The sequence below is a fragment of the Amphichorda felina genome (genome assembly GCF_050947745.1).
Source record: "Amphichorda felina strain 45539 chromosome Unknown scaffold_3, whole genome shotgun sequence".
In the NCBI taxonomy this organism is placed as follows: Eukaryota; Fungi; Ascomycota; class Sordariomycetes; order Hypocreales; family Bionectriaceae; genus Amphichorda; species Amphichorda felina.
The window spans coordinates 2,179,118-2,194,783 of record NW_028145047.1 but is presented as its reverse complement, the minus strand read 5'-3'; the positions used below and the strand labels follow the sequence as shown (position 1 = coordinate 2,194,783).

Sequence of the window (15,666 nt, the reverse complement as noted above, 5' to 3'; positions counted from 1 at the left end):
CCGAAGGCACTACTGAAAAATTAGTGGTCTGCTGGCTAGCGCCCTTGAGGTACATTGTTTTGGCGCCATGGTTCTCCCGATCTCCTTTGTCATTCACTATCGCTACTAACTAGTATTTATGAACTACTAGCACAAAGGCATCCTCTTTGCGACTTATTTATTTAGACGAGAAACAAAGCCTTTGTTTTCTCTGTACTGCCGCAGTGAAGAACAACCATTCCCACAATGTACGGGGATTCCTTACAACGACACATTGTCGAGCGCTGTCCACAAAGAGACGGCCCTCGAAGGCCGCTTCGCCCATGCCCAGGTCTTCACGATATAATAGACGTGTGTCCCTTCAAGTTTGCAAGTTTGTACCATCGAACATTACATGTTTCCATCTGATTACATCTGAATCAATATATTCGTTCACGCTTCGTCTACGACTCTGATTTGTTGATTTGTTGATTTGTTACAATGCCTTCGAAACCCGAGATTCAGTGGCTAGTTAAAGACGTGGAAATCCCCCACTTCCTCGACTTCCGAAACTTGCTAACATGGACATCTGCTTGTATCCGTGGAGAGCGGGCTGTCGTCCTTCACAAACCCAGGGGCGAACCAACCCCGCCCATCTCCAGGGACATGCAAGAAGTGCTTAACCGCCTGGAAATTGGCCCTGATGGCTCCATTGATGCCGAGAAGATCGGCCGATTCGGCGATTATAGTCACGGCCCTAAAAACGCCATTCAAGAGGATCATGGCATGCCAACATTCGTCATGTCCAAGTCGCTAGAGACGGGTTTCCGGGACCTCCGGTTTCATTGGAAGAAGGTTGTCGGCGAGGGTGGCTTCGGCTTGGCCACTCTATGGGAGGTCGAGTTCGAAGATGGCCATAGGGAGGACGTCATCATCAAAATGGGCGTCAGGCCAGACATGGACCTCCACACAGAGGCTGAATGGCACGACCGATATAGCCTAGGGTCTAGAATCGTTCAGGCCCGCGACCTAGTGGCACTGGCTGCCCAGCACCGCCAAGGAGGGAGATTCTCTCGCGGCGAAAGATTCGACGCTATGAGGGAGAATGTTCTTGTTTTGGAGTACATGCGCCTTGGAAATCTGTATTCCATCTTCGAGAAAGCTGCCACGATACAGAGACATTTCCCCAGCAATGCACTCTGGCAACTTTGGGAGAGTTGTAAGTACCGCCGTCCATCACATCTTGAACGCCTAGGGGTGTTCCACTTCCTAACCTCATTCATTCCCAATAGTAGTACTAGGCGTCGCCGAGGTCGCTTATCTGAAAGTTCTTCGCGAACAGTTTGACCAAGGATTATCTGACATGTACTGGAGCCATTTTAGTGACGGCCCGGACTCTTTTGAGGATTTTCTTGCGCTTTTGGAAACACTCCCAATCTCCCACGATGTACACCTTGATTTGGAAGAATCAAACGGTAGGTTTTGGACTCTTATGGCTGTCACTAGGGCACATGCTAACTAGGGGAAACGCAGTACTTGTATCGCAAAATGAGCAAGGACAGTACATTTTCAAGGTATGTCTCTTCAACCTCGACTTGGGGATTTCCAAAGTCAACTACTTTATGCTAATATGTGTGTTCAGCTTCATGATTTTGGACCAGAATGGAGCAGAGAGATGCGCAAGGGCTGGGATGAGTGGAGAGAGGACCAGTACTGGTGTTTGCGATCCATGGTCAAGCCAGGAAAGGGTGTACCGGTAGGCGCCGCTCTCGACAAGGGACTTCCATTTGGCCTTATGCTAACATTTCACTAGGAGCAAAATGTAAAGGAGTGGGATTCTCTCACAATTCCTGACCCTAACGGACCAGCCAGGTTCACGTCGGAGGATTTTGACGACCCCGAAAAGACCAGAGTGGCCGGGCGCTACGGTTCATGGACCAATGTATTCACCATTGCGAAGACTGTGAGTTTAGATCCATCGCCGGTTATACTAGTGTACTAACCCCTATACAGCTTGAGACGGCAATTACGCTCCACCAGTTCGTCCATCCCCTTACAGCGAAGAAAATTAATCCCGGCGATTCCGACGTAACATATGGCTGGCGCGCCCACCCAGCAGATCACCCTAACATCGACAGCAAGTTGATATCCATTGTGCTACGATGCATGCGGGAAAACCCGTCCCGGCGTGATTCCGTTATCCAGCTCCTCAGGGACATAGCTCAGGCGAGGGCAGAGGGTAAAATGGAGACCAACGGTGAGACAGGGGACTTCTGGGAGAATGTGATGCAGCCCGTTCGCGAGAATATGGGGGATGGGGGGGGCAGAGTGTTGCCCGCGGCCCCTCGGGTACCTCTCGCTACGCTCAAATTTCCTCCTGCTCCAACGAAATCGTCTAACCGCAAACCGGCCCGGGGAGCCGACACGCCGGGCGACAGACGGCGACGAAAGCTGCGACTGAGGCGTGCCCAGAAACCCCCCTCTGAAGACCACTCCGAGCCCACAGACTATAGCGGGGGTCTCAGAGTACATCAGGGTGAGTTCAAGATCCGGGGGGCAGCAGAACGGGCAAAGAAGGCGCGAGAGTAGGTCTGGGCGGCCGGCGCATGCGGTTTCAGCAGGACGTGGCCCCAGGATTATGTGAACAATGGGACTAGGAGTTGGGGTGATATCGGTAAGTTCAATAAAGGAGGATCGCAGTATTAAATTAGCACGCGGAATGTCCGTATACCAGGAGACAATAGAGCAAACGCAAATAAAAGAACAAGTACCAGGTAACTCTTTCCCATCTCCGCTATCTCTAGTCTGTTAGAGATGCGGATTATAAGACAGCCATGCCGCGGACAATATGCGATGTCTCGTCGATGAGGGGCATGCAGCCAAAGATGGAGGCAAAGTCATTGAGGCACTTGGTGCGGGCCTCGAGATGGCCCGGCTTGCGGCTGATGCCCTGGGCAGGCTCCATGTTGTGGTAGGGCTTAAAGCCGTTGGCCTCGAGGGGCCCCCAGCCGGTCAGGCTCGAGGCGAGGAAGTTGAGCCCAATGTCCTCGCAGTTGAAGTGGGCGTCGACGTAGGCGCGGATGGCGACGGCCTCGGGGGCGGGCGACCAGTAGTAGTCCAGCAGGGCCATGTGGGCAAAGCACAGGTTGGTGAGGATCATGGAGTAGCGCCTCTGGCCGGGGACCGAGGAGCAGAAGCCGTACTTCCAGCCCTGGCCCTCGTGGTCGGAGCAGCGCGGCAGGGCACCGACGAGGCGGTAGGTGCCAAACTTGCGCCACGACTGGAAGACGAACTCAAGGTCGGAGGGCTCGTAGTAGACGTCGTCATCGGACAGAAGCACGGCCTTGGTGCGGTAGGATGGATCTGGGAGGAGCTTCTGGTTGAGGCTGTTGTGCTCGGATCGACGATGGCGCACGGGCACACCGTGCCGCGAAACAAAGTCTGCGGGGGGGACCTCATCAATATTATTCCATACTACGACAATCTCGAGCAGCGAGGGGATCTTTTCAGTCGTCAGGGCGCTAAGTGTCTCTCGGAGCTCCTTGGGCCGCTTGTAGGTCTGAATGGCGATTCTGGCAAGTCAAGAGAGGTCAGCCGAGGCACAACTGAGCGCGCAAAGGATGCCAGTGGGGAGAACTTGCGTGAACTTGTCGTCCATAAGGTGCGCATACTTTGCGTCCAGGCCCGTCAGGGGGTTGTGGGTAGCATTTTCTCGCGTACAGGAGGATACAAGGGGGGTCGTCACGATAGATTCCTTGCCCGACAGGGAGCTCGATAGGGGGCTTGACAGCGACATGACCTCGCGCATGGCCGGGAGATAGTGCTCTGAGAGGGGGGACATCCTCGTAAAGATGGCGACCAGCAAGCCAGCCGTGACAAAGGCAAAGAGCGTCAGGGCAACCCTCTTGACGATGCGAGGGCCCGTTGTCCCGGTACTGGGAGGAGGGGCCATGGTCGTCGAAGAGATCAACCCCAAGAGTTCTTAGGATAATAAGGTAATAATTTGTTCCAGACCGGTGCAAAATGTCTGTCCGAACAGAGGTGGTCTTGGGGAAGCGAACGAGTGACAACGTCGTCGGGTATCCGTGTAAGTGCCAAGGTCTGATGTGAAGGCGTGCGCATTGTCACCCTCACAGACAAGGCGGGTACTCGAGAATATCGCCACAAGTTGTCTAAATTAGGGTTTCTTTCAACTTCCCAAAACCAGGTACATTCATTGCTGTCAAGCCTCCAGAGCCATGGCTGGAGTCAAAATAAGATGCCATGGCCAGGGGGAGTGTCACCAAGGTGTAAGCCACCTATACACCACGCCCTTTCACACCCAGTTCTGTCAACGAAACCATGTTGGCGCCATTCCAAATACCAAAAGCCTAATATTCACCCAGAAAGTACCTTAAAAGGAAACATGCTTAGAAATCCGGGGCTGCGAAGCACGAGTTGCGCACTGGCCTCATACGTCCCGGGAGCCGACAACAGAAATAATCTAATATCCTTTCCCACAAAACATTCATGGGTGACGAGGTCAACGAGCCTATACTGGGGGCGAAACTTCGTATTCTAAATCCGAGTGGTATTTCCTCAACGCAGACGCAACGCTTCCTCTAAGTAACTTAACCAGTCTAGCAGTAATCCCCACCCCCTTCATGGAACGCATATAGGTAGGGTATCTCAAATGTACATGCTACGAGGCCTGCGCCTCCGCATCAGAGGGCTCAAGGGCCTCGGGAGTCTCCAGCGCCTCATGGAACCCAGCTTCAGACTCGGGCCTCTCCACCTCGGTGTAGCTGGGCGCCGAGAGCGACTCGCCCGCATCCGTCCACACGGCCGCGAGCTCCTCCTCGATCTCGTTCCTCCTCTGCTTCCACTCGTCCACCTTGGACAGCCGCTCGCGCAGGTCCTGCAGCTCCTTTTCCACCTGCAGCTTCTCGCGCTCTGTGCCGATGCGCTCAAACTCCCACCCGTCCCCGCTCTCGCCCTGGCCCAGGATCAGGTTGTACGTGTGGTACTTCTTGAGCGAGGCGCGCGTCGACACGGTGATCAAGGCTGTTGCATCGACTCCGTTAGCAAAGGCAAAACTTCTTACTGACTACACTGATACCGCAAGGGAAATATCACTTACTAATGCCCTTCTCCTTGCACGTCTCGTACAGGAGACCCTCGACATCGGTCGACACAGCGCTGGTGCCCTCGTCAATAATGGCATACTGTGGCTCGTGGTACAGCAGCCGCGCGAAGCCCATCCTCTGCTTCTCGCCGCCGCTCAGCACGTCCTTCCACTCCTTGCGCGTGTCCCAGCCGCCCTCGCGATCCGGGAGATAGCCGAGGCGAGCGTCCTCAAGGACTCTCTTAAGATCGTCTTCGGACTTGCGCTTCTGCCTCATGTCCTGGTGGCCGTCGGGGTAGATGACCTGGTCGCGGAGCGTCCCGGGGCTCAGGTACGGGCGCTGCGGGAGGAACATGATGCCGTCCTGCCCGATATTCTTGGGGCGGCTGACCAGTCCCCGGTACACGGGCCACAGACCGGCCAGGATTCGCGCGATGGCGCTCTTGCCGACGCCGTTGGGGCCAGAAATCTAATTCGAACCGTCAGTGAGGGGTGCTCAGTATCGACTTTCCTATGACTTCAACATACCAAGAGATGTTCACCGCTGCGGATAATCATAGACAGCGACTCCAGCAGCTCATCGCCTCCCTGGGGCCACAGCCCCGGCGCCACCACGGGGACATGCTCGAAACGAACACCGTCGAAGCCCTTCTGGATCGTCCCCTGGACATCGGAGAGAGAGTAGAGCTCGTTCTGCCCGCTGCGGTTGTGGTAGGCATTGGCGTGGACGCGGTGAAGCGTCGAGATGAGGGTGTACACGCGGCTGGTGTGTCCGGCCAGCTCGGAGAGGTCCTTGATGGAATACATCATACGGCCGCCCGCGTCGGAGAGCGACAGCATGAGGCGCTTGTTTGTGATGAACTCGCGCATGCGGTTGCGCTCCCTGCCGCCCTTGACGGCGCGGTCGGCCATCTCGGCCGCTCCGCCGATACCACCCCACGCGGGCAGGAAGACGGGAAGCGAGGAGACAAGATAGCCGTAGGCGCTCCAGCTGTACTTGAGGATAAAGTCCTCGAGGATGTTGTAGCGAATCTTGAGCATGTAGATGCCCTCCATCCAGCTCTTGAGCGACTTGAATTCCTTGTTGAGGAATGTCTTCTCCATATCCGCACCTCCGTAAAAGGCAACCTCCTCGGCATTGGCAATGAGGCGGGCATGTAGACTCCTGAAGTCCCCCTCCTTGCGGCCCTCGACCGCCTTAAGCTTTCCAAACGGAGGGGATAGTCGCCTTAGAATGCTTGCGGTCAGGAAATAGTTGCTCAGTAGTCCCGTCAGCGCTAGGGGTCCCAGCGATCGGTACAGCTGGTAGTTGAAGACGCAGAGATCGACAAAAGGTTTACCCAGTGACGAGTACAGGTTGGCTGCTGACGCGCAGAACAAGGTCAGATCCTGAGTGATGAACTGGTCTGCGCCCTGCCCAACGCCTCCGTCCAAATTCGACAACTTGTAGTAGTTGAGGTTGTCGTTGAGATAGAGGTCATGGATATATCTAGTAAGTCGAGTCCGGAAGGCAATAGACACCTTAGATTCTAGGAACTTAATCATAGCGTTAGTGTAAGAGGCAAAGCCTCCCAGTCCGCACCACTATTGTCTTGATTAGTGCCAGTGCGTCATGAAATGGGGTGGTTTTTCTTCTTACCTTGAGAAGCCCCCAGAGGAAACCTTTACCATTTCCTGCCACCAGATCGCGTACAATCTCACCGTCTAGACGCGCCACCACCAGGGACAGATACGTTCGCAGCATCAGGAACACGCCATGGCTGAGGAGCAGTCCGGCCTCCTTACTTGACCAGCGCGGAATCATGATGCTCATCAGACTCAGGAACTGATGGAGGAAGGCCAGGTTGAGTCCGGGCTTAGTCTGTGCCGAAGGAACGGTGCCATCACCCAGACCAGAGACACGAGGCGGGTTGAGGAACAGCCGGCGGTGGGCCTCGAATGTCAGAGGCTTGGTGTTGTTGATGACGACCTTGGAGGTGCCGTCCTTGTAGGGGACGTAGATGGTGCGCGACCCATCCTTGTTATGAAGCCACGAGTTAGTACGGACCAGCTTACGGCCCTGCTCGCGCTCATGGCGACGGTTCTTCCACCACCGTCGGCCACCCTCGGCGCTCAGGATGATGGAGGTCGCGAGGGCCAAGGTCGCGAGGAGACGGGTCGCGCGCGATGTGCTCCGGAGGCGCGTGCGGATGATATTGGACCATTTGTCGACAAATGCCGCCAGCGCATCCTCGGCGGCCGTGTGTCGCAGGGTGGATTGGACGACCGCCATGATGACGTTGGGGGGGGTTGGAGGTTAGGGGAGCTTTGCCAGCGAGGGCCAACTTTATGCGGTCGCACGAGGGACCATGGGGCCAGCAGTCGGATCGCGAGAGCTGCAGAGGTCGTTCGGGGAGAGGGCGATTGGTCGGTCGATGGGTCGTCTACGGGTTCGGCGCTGCGTTGTCAATCTCGTGGTTCGACCTGGTGGTGGACTCTGGGGTGCCATCGCTGCCATGCCATGTGAGGCATGTGAATGTCCGAGGCTCCTCTGGGGCACCGGCCGTAACCGTCCTGTGCCCGTGGGGTTCTGGGGGACGGGTGGCTTGCGCGCCGAAGCGCCACACTGCCTAGCCACACTAGCTGCCCACCTTGGCTGCCCACACTGACTGCCCACACAGTCCATCTCGTCTTGGATCCTCCATGCACCAGTACGAGTACGAGTACATGTAGATGAGACGGCCCAGTAAGTAGGCAACATGAATCGATGCAGAGTCTGGATGGCGCAGCGGGGAATCCCACAAAGTCAAGTTTTTGGCACAACCGCGTTTAGATAGTTTCTGTGTCGATTTGTCGCGCTCTGGTTGTGGAAACCATCCCTAGGATAAGTACGGATAGCTAGATAAGTACTCATATGCTACGCTGGATAATCATCATCTTATCATCTTACATAGCACCAACCATACTTCGCATAGCGTCCACAATCCTTCTTTCCAAATCGCCATGGACCCGGCGCATATTTGTCTACCAAGTGAAACACCCGGCGGCCAAGCGTCAAGCTCACCGGTGCGAAGAAGAAAGGCAGCATTCCTATCCCACTCTTGGAAGCAACCACAGGGTAGGGTCACGAGAGCTGGGCGCCAACAGGACCAATCAAAGCACGCAGAAGTCTCACATTCCGCAACCTTGCTAGTGCCCCATTTGTGCTATTCCCGCCCGTCGCCTTGTTCCTCAATACCACTGGTCCTCGAATAATAAAGGTGATCGCGGCACATGGACGAACCAGTAGAGGTGGGCCATTGTGGACTACGAGTACTCGTACATGGTATTAATTGGAGCGGTGTCGAAAGGTGACCACAAACAACAAAGCACCTCCAATGGACCCTGGCCGACTCTCGGATCGATACTATGCACTACCTAAATACTACTAGTATTACTGCTAGGATGAGCACGAATAATTGTGCGTATCTGTACGGAGTATCCGTACATACGCTGGCAGTTCCCCAGACAGCAGTTCGTATGTACATAGGTATTTTTTTGGGAGAATGTTGTCACCTCTGTCGATCCTGAATCGGAACCACGGGGATAAATGCCCGTTTGGTATGCACGACAGCACAAGGTCACCAGGCGCGGCCCGCGTCCGGTACCTGTTTTGGAGAGTTTGATTGTTTGAACTTGAGACCTGGCAGCTTGGTGTTGGTCCCCCCCCCCCCCCCCCCCCCCCCCCGAGAGCGGGAGCAAGGGGGTTGAATGCTCCCGAACCTGAAGTGGCTGCACCGAGCGGGCTGCTCCATGACAATCTTCAGCTAATTTCTTAGTGTTGGGAGATTTGGGACATGGGGTAGCGCTGCATGTTAGAGGGGGATCGGGGGACAGTTTTGAAGCAGCCAATAATGCACTGTGACACGTAGAAATGAGGAGAGAGTCACGTGTGTAATACCTAAGATGCACTGTGATACTGTTATCACCCTACAAGACAGGCCACTCCAAAGCCTTGGCTAATCTCGCCAACATCCCCACCCACTCATCCTCTCGCCCCCCATACGCTCAAGCGTCTTGCGCTTGCAGCCCATCCCCGACCTGGTTTTGACGCTCAAAGGCAATCATCTCGCTTGTGCTTCCGGCCACAGTGGATACCTCACCGTACCAGCTGCCCTTACCGGTGCTCTTGGCCTGGACCTGCTGTGGATTCAGCCTCTCCGTCTCTGCTTCCCGCTCCCTCCTGGCGCGACCTCTCCTGCCTTGCTCAACGCTTGACGCGAAGCCTCCTGCGCACAATCCGTTTCCGGCCTCCTCCTCGACTCTCCGCCGGGCTACTGTCGACTTGTCACCTTCGATTCTCTCGCTTTATTGATTGATTTGGGTTCATCCCTTTAGTGCTTTTCTTGTCTCATGCTACCCGCGCCACGCACGCTGTGTCTCTGCCCAACCGCGCGACAACCCTGCTTGACAAGCCCCGACGACGACGACCGCCACGACTCCTCACCTCCTCGCTGATAGCGTATTGCGCTCTGCCCTCAAAGGAATTGCTCGTGGAGACGCACTGAGCAGTGCCGCCGCGAACTGGTTTCGGGGCTCGTCCAGAGTCAACGCTGGGGGGATCGGATACCTCGCGAACGTTTGATTGCGTTGGTTGATAATCAGGTGAGTCCCCATCTTGCGCTCTCCTGAGTTGTCTAGCTGCACGTGTGGCCATCTCCATCCTGCGACGAATATTTCATCACAATGGAGACTCGTCCCCTTTCATTCAAGCCTCAGCCATTCCTGAGCCCCTCAGCTCTTCACTGCCTGACATATGAGCTAATGTGTTTGCCTTTAGATAGCATGGCCGAGAAACCAATAGCGAGCTCTGCCGACGAGATCCAGCCTAAACAGGTAGCCGGAGATACGGAGATGGCGAAAGACAAGGGCACGCTAGCACCGGAGGATGGTGGAAGCTCCAAGAAGGGTCGGGGCCTCCTCAAGGTTCCTTCAAGGTCTTCGTCACACAAGAATCAGTCCACCGCCCCAACTCCTCTCAGTGGCGCTACTGCGGGCGAGTCGCGTAACAGCATAGGCGGCCGATCTAGGAATTCGGGCAAGGGAAGCTTTTTAGGGCGTCAGCGCAACGGCAGTGCTTCAACTAAGCGGACGGGGGGAGACAGTGATCCGACAAATACTCCAGGGCGCTCCCAGCCAGGTTCGCCGATGCAGAGGAGAAAGAAGAAAAGCGGGGGCTTGCTCTCGTTGCTGGGATGCTGCGGTGGTTCAGAACCCCAGGATGGGCCCGATGTTGAGAATCAGAACGCCCATAAACTGGACACGCTGCCGCAGACGCCGGCTACAGCCAAGCCACGGACCCCGCAGGAACAACCGGAGTCCAAGGTACTGAATGAGAAGGATGACACCAAGCAAAATGAGGGAAATCAGGAGGCATCGGGCGACGCCGACCAGATAACAGTCGCAGTTGGAGAAGCTTCGGGCCAATCCGGGGCTGCTGCCATCAGCGTCGAGTCTCCCAAGGTGGAGGCGCAGGATGGTGAAATAACCAACCGCGGGGACGTGGCTATACAGGAAGCACCTGTGGAGGAGCCAGTTGGAGCAACGACAGAGGAGGACAAGGCAATTCCACCGCCCCCGCCTGGTCCTACCCCCACGGCACCCATCGCCGTGGCCGAAGCTGGCCCTTCGGGAGAGGAGTACCGGAAGGCTTTGCTACCACCGATTGCGCCCGAGCACGAGGGAAGGAAATGCCTTGTGCTGGATTTGGATGAGACTCTTGTGCACAGCTCCTTTAAGGTTTGTTCTGACGCTCTCTCTCTCTCATGCATGGCACTGACTCGAGTCCTAGATTCTGCACCAAGCTGATTTCACGATACCCGTAGAAATCGAGGGTAACTATCACAATGTCTATGTCATCAAGCGACCTGGCGTAGACGAGTTCATGAAGAGAGTTGGCGAGCTCTACGAAGTTGTCGTCTTTACCGCGTCTGTCTCTAAGGTATGTCTCTTTCCTGCTGTGACCTTAGGCTTGGAGTTGGCTAATCGCGCAATCCAGTACGGCGACCCTCTCCTTGATCAGCTTGATATCCACAAGGTCGTGCACCACAGGCTTTTCCGAGAGAGCTGCTATAATCACCAAGGAAACTACGTCAAGGACCTCTCCCAGGTTGGACGTGACCTGAAGGATACTATAATTATCGACAACTCGCCGACTTCCTACATCTTTCATCCCCAGCATGCTGTGCCAATCAGCAGCTGGTTTTCCGACGCCCACGACAACGAGTTATTAGATCTCATTCCCGTGCTTGAAGACCTGGCAGGGCCCACGGTTTCGGACGTCAGCCTGGTTCTCGATGTCACTCTTTAAAGATACCACCTCTGTTTTTTTTTAATTAACCTCATTCGCGCTTCAAGTTGGACGCGGAGAAAAACCCTTTGGAGACTGCGATATTGCCCATCATAGCGGACGGCGTTTGGTTAAGAGCTTTCGTTTCCTGCTGGTGTAGATTATTACTGTCTAATCTTACATAATGAGATCCGGAATAAAGCGGTATCCCTCATCGACAGGGCTTCCACTTTTCCGGACTTCATGCCTTTCTCCCCCTTTACTAGGGAGCAGCAAAAACGGGGCAGGCATACGATATCGCATCCCATGGACTCGGAAAGGGAAAAGATGGAATCACACCAGGGGAGCCAGGGTCCACGATCAGAAAGGAGAAGCAACCATTTCTCTTTCGGGGATGGATGTCAGATGCTGGAATTATCAGCTCTGGCGAATTGGCGGCAAGTGGTGGCGAGCATTTCAACTTGGGAGGCGTCTATCTAAACGTCACTGTTGGAGAATGCGAGCGTGGATGGGGGCTGTGCCTTCCGAATGCCCATCTGAATGGGTAAATTGTCTTATTCTTTTTATCAGTTTTTGATTCCCTTTGTTTTGAGTGGGGGGTTCGAGTTGTTGTCTTTTGAATTATACATGCAGGCAAGCAACAAGCAGCAGACTCGATAAAGTCGCAGGAAGGCAAGCATGAAGATGATGTTAGGCAATGAGCAGCGAATACAGGATCTGGTGATACCACTATTAGCACTAGTATATATAGTTCTTAACAACAGTCATTATTCTGGGTGGAAGTCAAGTTTCCTTACCTACGACGGAATGTTGACTCCGCCACTGGAAGGAGTGAGAGAGGCGTTGGATGCCAAGTGCTAGAAGTTGGTCGGTTGTCGGCGAGCGGAAAAATACTTTCACCGGGATGCACCCACTCGTCCCCCAGATGGGCAGCTTGTGGTGCATGTGGCCTCAATTCAGGGACCTCCAATCTCAACAGCCAGCCCAGCTCGTCATCTCCAAGCACTCATTTTCCATCACCTTCTCTTCAACAAACCGACACGGGAGCCCTGCAGCGGTCCCTTCGCCGAAACTTTAATACCCTTCATTCACAATGGTACGCGCCACTCTCCCATATTTCCCGGTCATGCAATGGTTGGGGGAATGGGAGCTATATGGCAAGGGGTCGAGTAGCATCACGCGCGCTCGAGCTGCTATTCTCCTTTTGTCACTGAACCTACAATGGCACTGGGATTGGTTTTTAACTCTGCGAAAGATCTTGTCAAGCTGACCATGATGGATAGTCTTCTCCCCGCCCCTCGTCTCCCGCCAACGCCGGCGCTGCCAGCGGTGCCAATGTCGGCCGCCCTTCGTCTCCCACGCCCCCCGGTGGCCCCCGTACCGCGATCCGACGACGCGCCGCTGCCGATCAGAAGGAGAAGATTGCCAATGCGCGCCCGTCGAGCACGCGGTCTGCCGGTGCCGGCGGCTCCACCAGCACCATGCTGAGTATGTCTTATCTTCCGTTAAGGACCTCTCGCGGAGGGCTGCGCCCCGCTGGGATAGCTATGACTACGTAGTAGGAATGAAAACGCTGACGTGAATACAGAGCTCTACACTGATGAGTCGGCCGGTCTGAAGGTCGACCCCGTGGTTGTGCTGGTTCTGTCTCTTGTCTTCATCTTCAGCGTCGTTGCTTTGCACAGTGAGTAGCCTTTGGGGTGTATATCATCTGCGAAATGAATGCTGATAGTTGCCTAGTCATTGCTAAGCTTACCCGGCGATTCTCGAGCTAAGTGGGCGTGTTTGCAACGCGAAAGGGGTAGAGGAAACTGTGGCATTAGTCCCATCAGGGTGGGAGTCGGTTTAGCAGGGTTGGGTCAAGCGAGTGGTGTTATGATAAGGCACAAAAGTATCTCCCACGGGGCTGGGCCGGCTTGCAGCGTCACCGAGGTTCGCGCGGCCGGTAGCTCTACGGCCGCTAGATGGGGATTCATCTGTATTATACCCGACCATGTTGCCTTCGCATAATAATTGAGGGTCATTTGATTTGTCGCGGCCTGGCGGATTACTTCTACGAGTGGCGGATCCTATCTCGATATAGGAGTCATGATGGTGCCCCTGAGACACCCTGCTGTTAATGGACAGTCCATGGGGCTTCCCGAATGCCCTGGCAACCCCTCTTGTCCATGAACCTTGACGCGAACGCGGTTATGAGATGAAGTCTTTTCAGTCTTCACACGAACCCGAAGGGCGTCATCTAATTACTTTGTTGGGTCCTCGATACTTCGAAATACGTACCGTCGAGGACATTGTGTCTTCTGGACCAGGTAAGGGGTAGAGGAAAGCCGGCATGCTGTGGTGGTTTGGGGCTATTATTTCTGTAGTATATAGTGAATTGTTTCATAGAATACCAAGGGCAGTGGTTCACTATGAAAAAATACATCCGCCTGGGGATGGTGATCTATCGTCTCTTCTTCAAGTTGTATGTGGAATAGGGGGAACATCGTCTGGATACATGCCAACGTACACACACCCAAGCATTGGTAGTAGAAGTAGTGTACGGAAACTGGTAGAAGTGAAGGATAAATCTGCTGAGGATTTCGACGGTCTATTAGTTTCCGAAGGCATCGTTGGGAGTCATAGGCTGGTAGCCACACCTACATAAAGTTCTGGTCGGAGCAAAACAACATATCAACATCATCGTGAGAATGTAAACAAACAAACTAAACTCTAGTTATGATGGGTTTATAAAGGAGCAGCTTTTCCGCTCCTTTGAAATCGAACTCTTCCTTGTCAAGATCCTCGTTCACATTGCCAGAAGCCCTCCTTGCTACCCAACACTTCACCTAATCACTATACATCATCACCACCACCAGAAGTCTTCTTCACTACCAACTACACATTATCATTATAGATATCATGTCTATTCAAACCAACCATACGGTGGCCTCTGTCGCCAACAAAGTCTGCAACAAGATCAAGAGACACTACAAGTCTCGACAGGCTCGCCGCAAGGAAGGCGACTATGGGGTGCCCAGCTTGCCAGGGCTCCCTCCAAGCATCCTGCACACCATCATGGACCAGCTCCCTACTGAGTCTCAGGCCATGATGCAGCTCATCAACCGACGGCTGAAGAAAAAGTTCGAGGGCCGTCATGTCGACCGCAAGAAGATGGAACCCCGTTCTCTCACAAAGCGGAACATCCTAGCCCTCCTCGAGAGAGATAGCCCCTATCCGCACTGTATCCTTTGCCCCTGGTGCTGCCAGTTCCATCGGCCTGAACGCTCCAGACTCCTGGAGGCACACTCGGAGGATAGTCAATTCATTAGGCCATGCTCCGTCAGGATCCAGCCCAGTCTTGAAATCATGAGCCCCTATTTCGAGGGTGCTTCCCACTTTCTGCCCCCCAAGGTCCACTTCAACATGGTAGCCGCCATCATGAACTCCCACCGGACCAGGACCGTCAGGATTCCCGTTTACACACCAAACATCCTGGCGTCAACTCTCAACCTGCCGTCGGAGAGAGGGATTCAGATACAGGTTCACCACAAACTCCAAATTGTCGGGGGGAGCCTGCTTCTGAAGACCGAGGCCGTCATCTACAAGCCCCATCACATCCTCACATGTGGTGATGTCCCCGAGGCCGTGTGCTTGGGAGGCCTTTTCCGGAAGCATCGCCGGCACCTTCGGGCATGCCAGCACACTGAGTACACACCGGGCCTCAAGCAGTACCTCCTCTGCCCACATGGTGGCTGCGGCATAGACTGCGAAGAGAAATGCCATCACCACACTGACGTGGATCGCACCAAAGATGGCTACCATGCGGAGGGCTGCCACAAATCCATCTGGGAAATCGATTCGCCATGCGGATGGTCCTCAGTGAGCCCCGGTGGAAAGGTCTTTGCCTGCCCGTGCTGCTTCACCGACATGGCCGTCGACATCCGGGACGTGTATAGGGAGAACAGCGGGGCCTCGTCACCATCACGGGCGGTGATCTTCACGACCTGGAAGGACCTAGGCAAGGGACAGGACGTCAAGGATCCCAAGTGGCAGTCGCACCTTAACACGTCGGATCGGCCGTCCGGGGCTGTGCGGGGCCAGGAGCCGACAGTATATCAGGCTTACAACAGCGTGCGCACCTTGGCCTTTGCTTGGAATTGGAATCCAAGAAGGATTTGATATGGAGAGTACTCGTATGGAGCAGGGAGTCTTTGGGTTGTTAGCGGCACCAGCACCAGCGGTTTTTGAATTGAAATTAAGCGAATTCGCACCCAATTATTGTCTTGTGTACCCATCTTAAATCGCCGTGACAGAG

General features: G+C 54.6%; 6 protein-coding genes across 6 annotated transcripts; 4 read left to right on the top strand and 2 right to left on the bottom strand.

The window, feature by feature from the left end:
* Positions 1-459: 459 nt before the first annotated feature.
* On the top strand, positions 460-2,547 carry ACO1O0_003388 (uncharacterized protein; the record flags this gene model as incomplete). Its single annotated transcript, XM_083192842.1, has 5 exons — positions 460-1,177; positions 1,492-1,532; positions 1,601-1,714; positions 1,772-1,921; positions 1,972-2,547. 5 exons carry the CDS (start codon positions 460-462, stop codon positions 2,545-2,547), a joined length of 1,599 nt encoding a protein of 532 aa, XP_083051899.1.
* A 232-nt stretch (positions 2,548-2,779) lies between these two features.
* On the bottom strand, positions 2,780-3,910 carry ACO1O0_003387 (uncharacterized protein; the record flags this gene model as incomplete). Its single annotated transcript, XM_083192841.1, has 2 exons — positions 2,780-3,530; positions 3,630-3,910. The coding sequence occupies 2 exons, from the start codon at positions 3,908-3,910 to the stop codon at positions 2,780-2,782; spliced, it is 1,032 nt and encodes a 343-aa protein (XP_083051898.1).
* A 729-nt stretch (positions 3,911-4,639) lies between these two features.
* On the bottom strand, positions 4,640-7,334 carry PXA1 (ABC transporter transmembrane region 2-domain-containing protein; the record flags this gene model as incomplete). The annotated part of the gene is made up of 4 exons (XM_083192840.1): positions 4,640-5,001; positions 5,078-5,531; positions 5,591-6,646; positions 6,702-7,334. 4 exons carry the CDS (start codon positions 7,332-7,334, stop codon positions 4,640-4,642), a joined length of 2,505 nt encoding a protein of 834 aa, XP_083051897.1.
* Positions 7,335-9,766: 2,432 nt separating this feature from the next.
* ACO1O0_003385 (HAD-like domain-containing protein) lies at positions 9,767-11,390 on the top strand (the record flags this gene model as incomplete). Its single annotated transcript, XM_083192839.1, is given in 4 exon segments — positions 9,767-9,846; positions 9,865-10,819; positions 10,872-11,021; positions 11,079-11,390. The coding sequence occupies 4 exon segments, from the start codon at positions 9,767-9,769 to the stop codon at positions 11,388-11,390; spliced, it is 1,497 nt and encodes a 498-aa protein (XP_083051896.1).
* A 1,072-nt stretch (positions 11,391-12,462) lies between these two features.
* On the top strand, positions 12,463-13,061 carry SBH1 (Sec61beta family-domain-containing protein; the record flags this gene model as incomplete). The annotated part of the gene is made up of 3 exons (XM_083192838.1): positions 12,463-12,465; positions 12,653-12,857; positions 12,958-13,061. The coding sequence occupies 3 exons, from the start codon at positions 12,463-12,465 to the stop codon at positions 13,059-13,061; spliced, it is 312 nt and encodes a 103-aa protein (XP_083051895.1).
* Positions 13,062-14,270: 1,209 nt separating this feature from the next.
* Positions 14,271-15,530, top strand: ACO1O0_003383 (uncharacterized protein; the record flags this gene model as incomplete). Its single annotated transcript, XM_083192837.1, has 1 exon — positions 14,271-15,530. The coding sequence occupies one exon, from the start codon at positions 14,271-14,273 to the stop codon at positions 15,528-15,530; it is 1,260 nt and encodes a 419-aa protein (XP_083051894.1).
* Between the last annotated feature and the right edge of the window lie 136 nt (positions 15,531-15,666).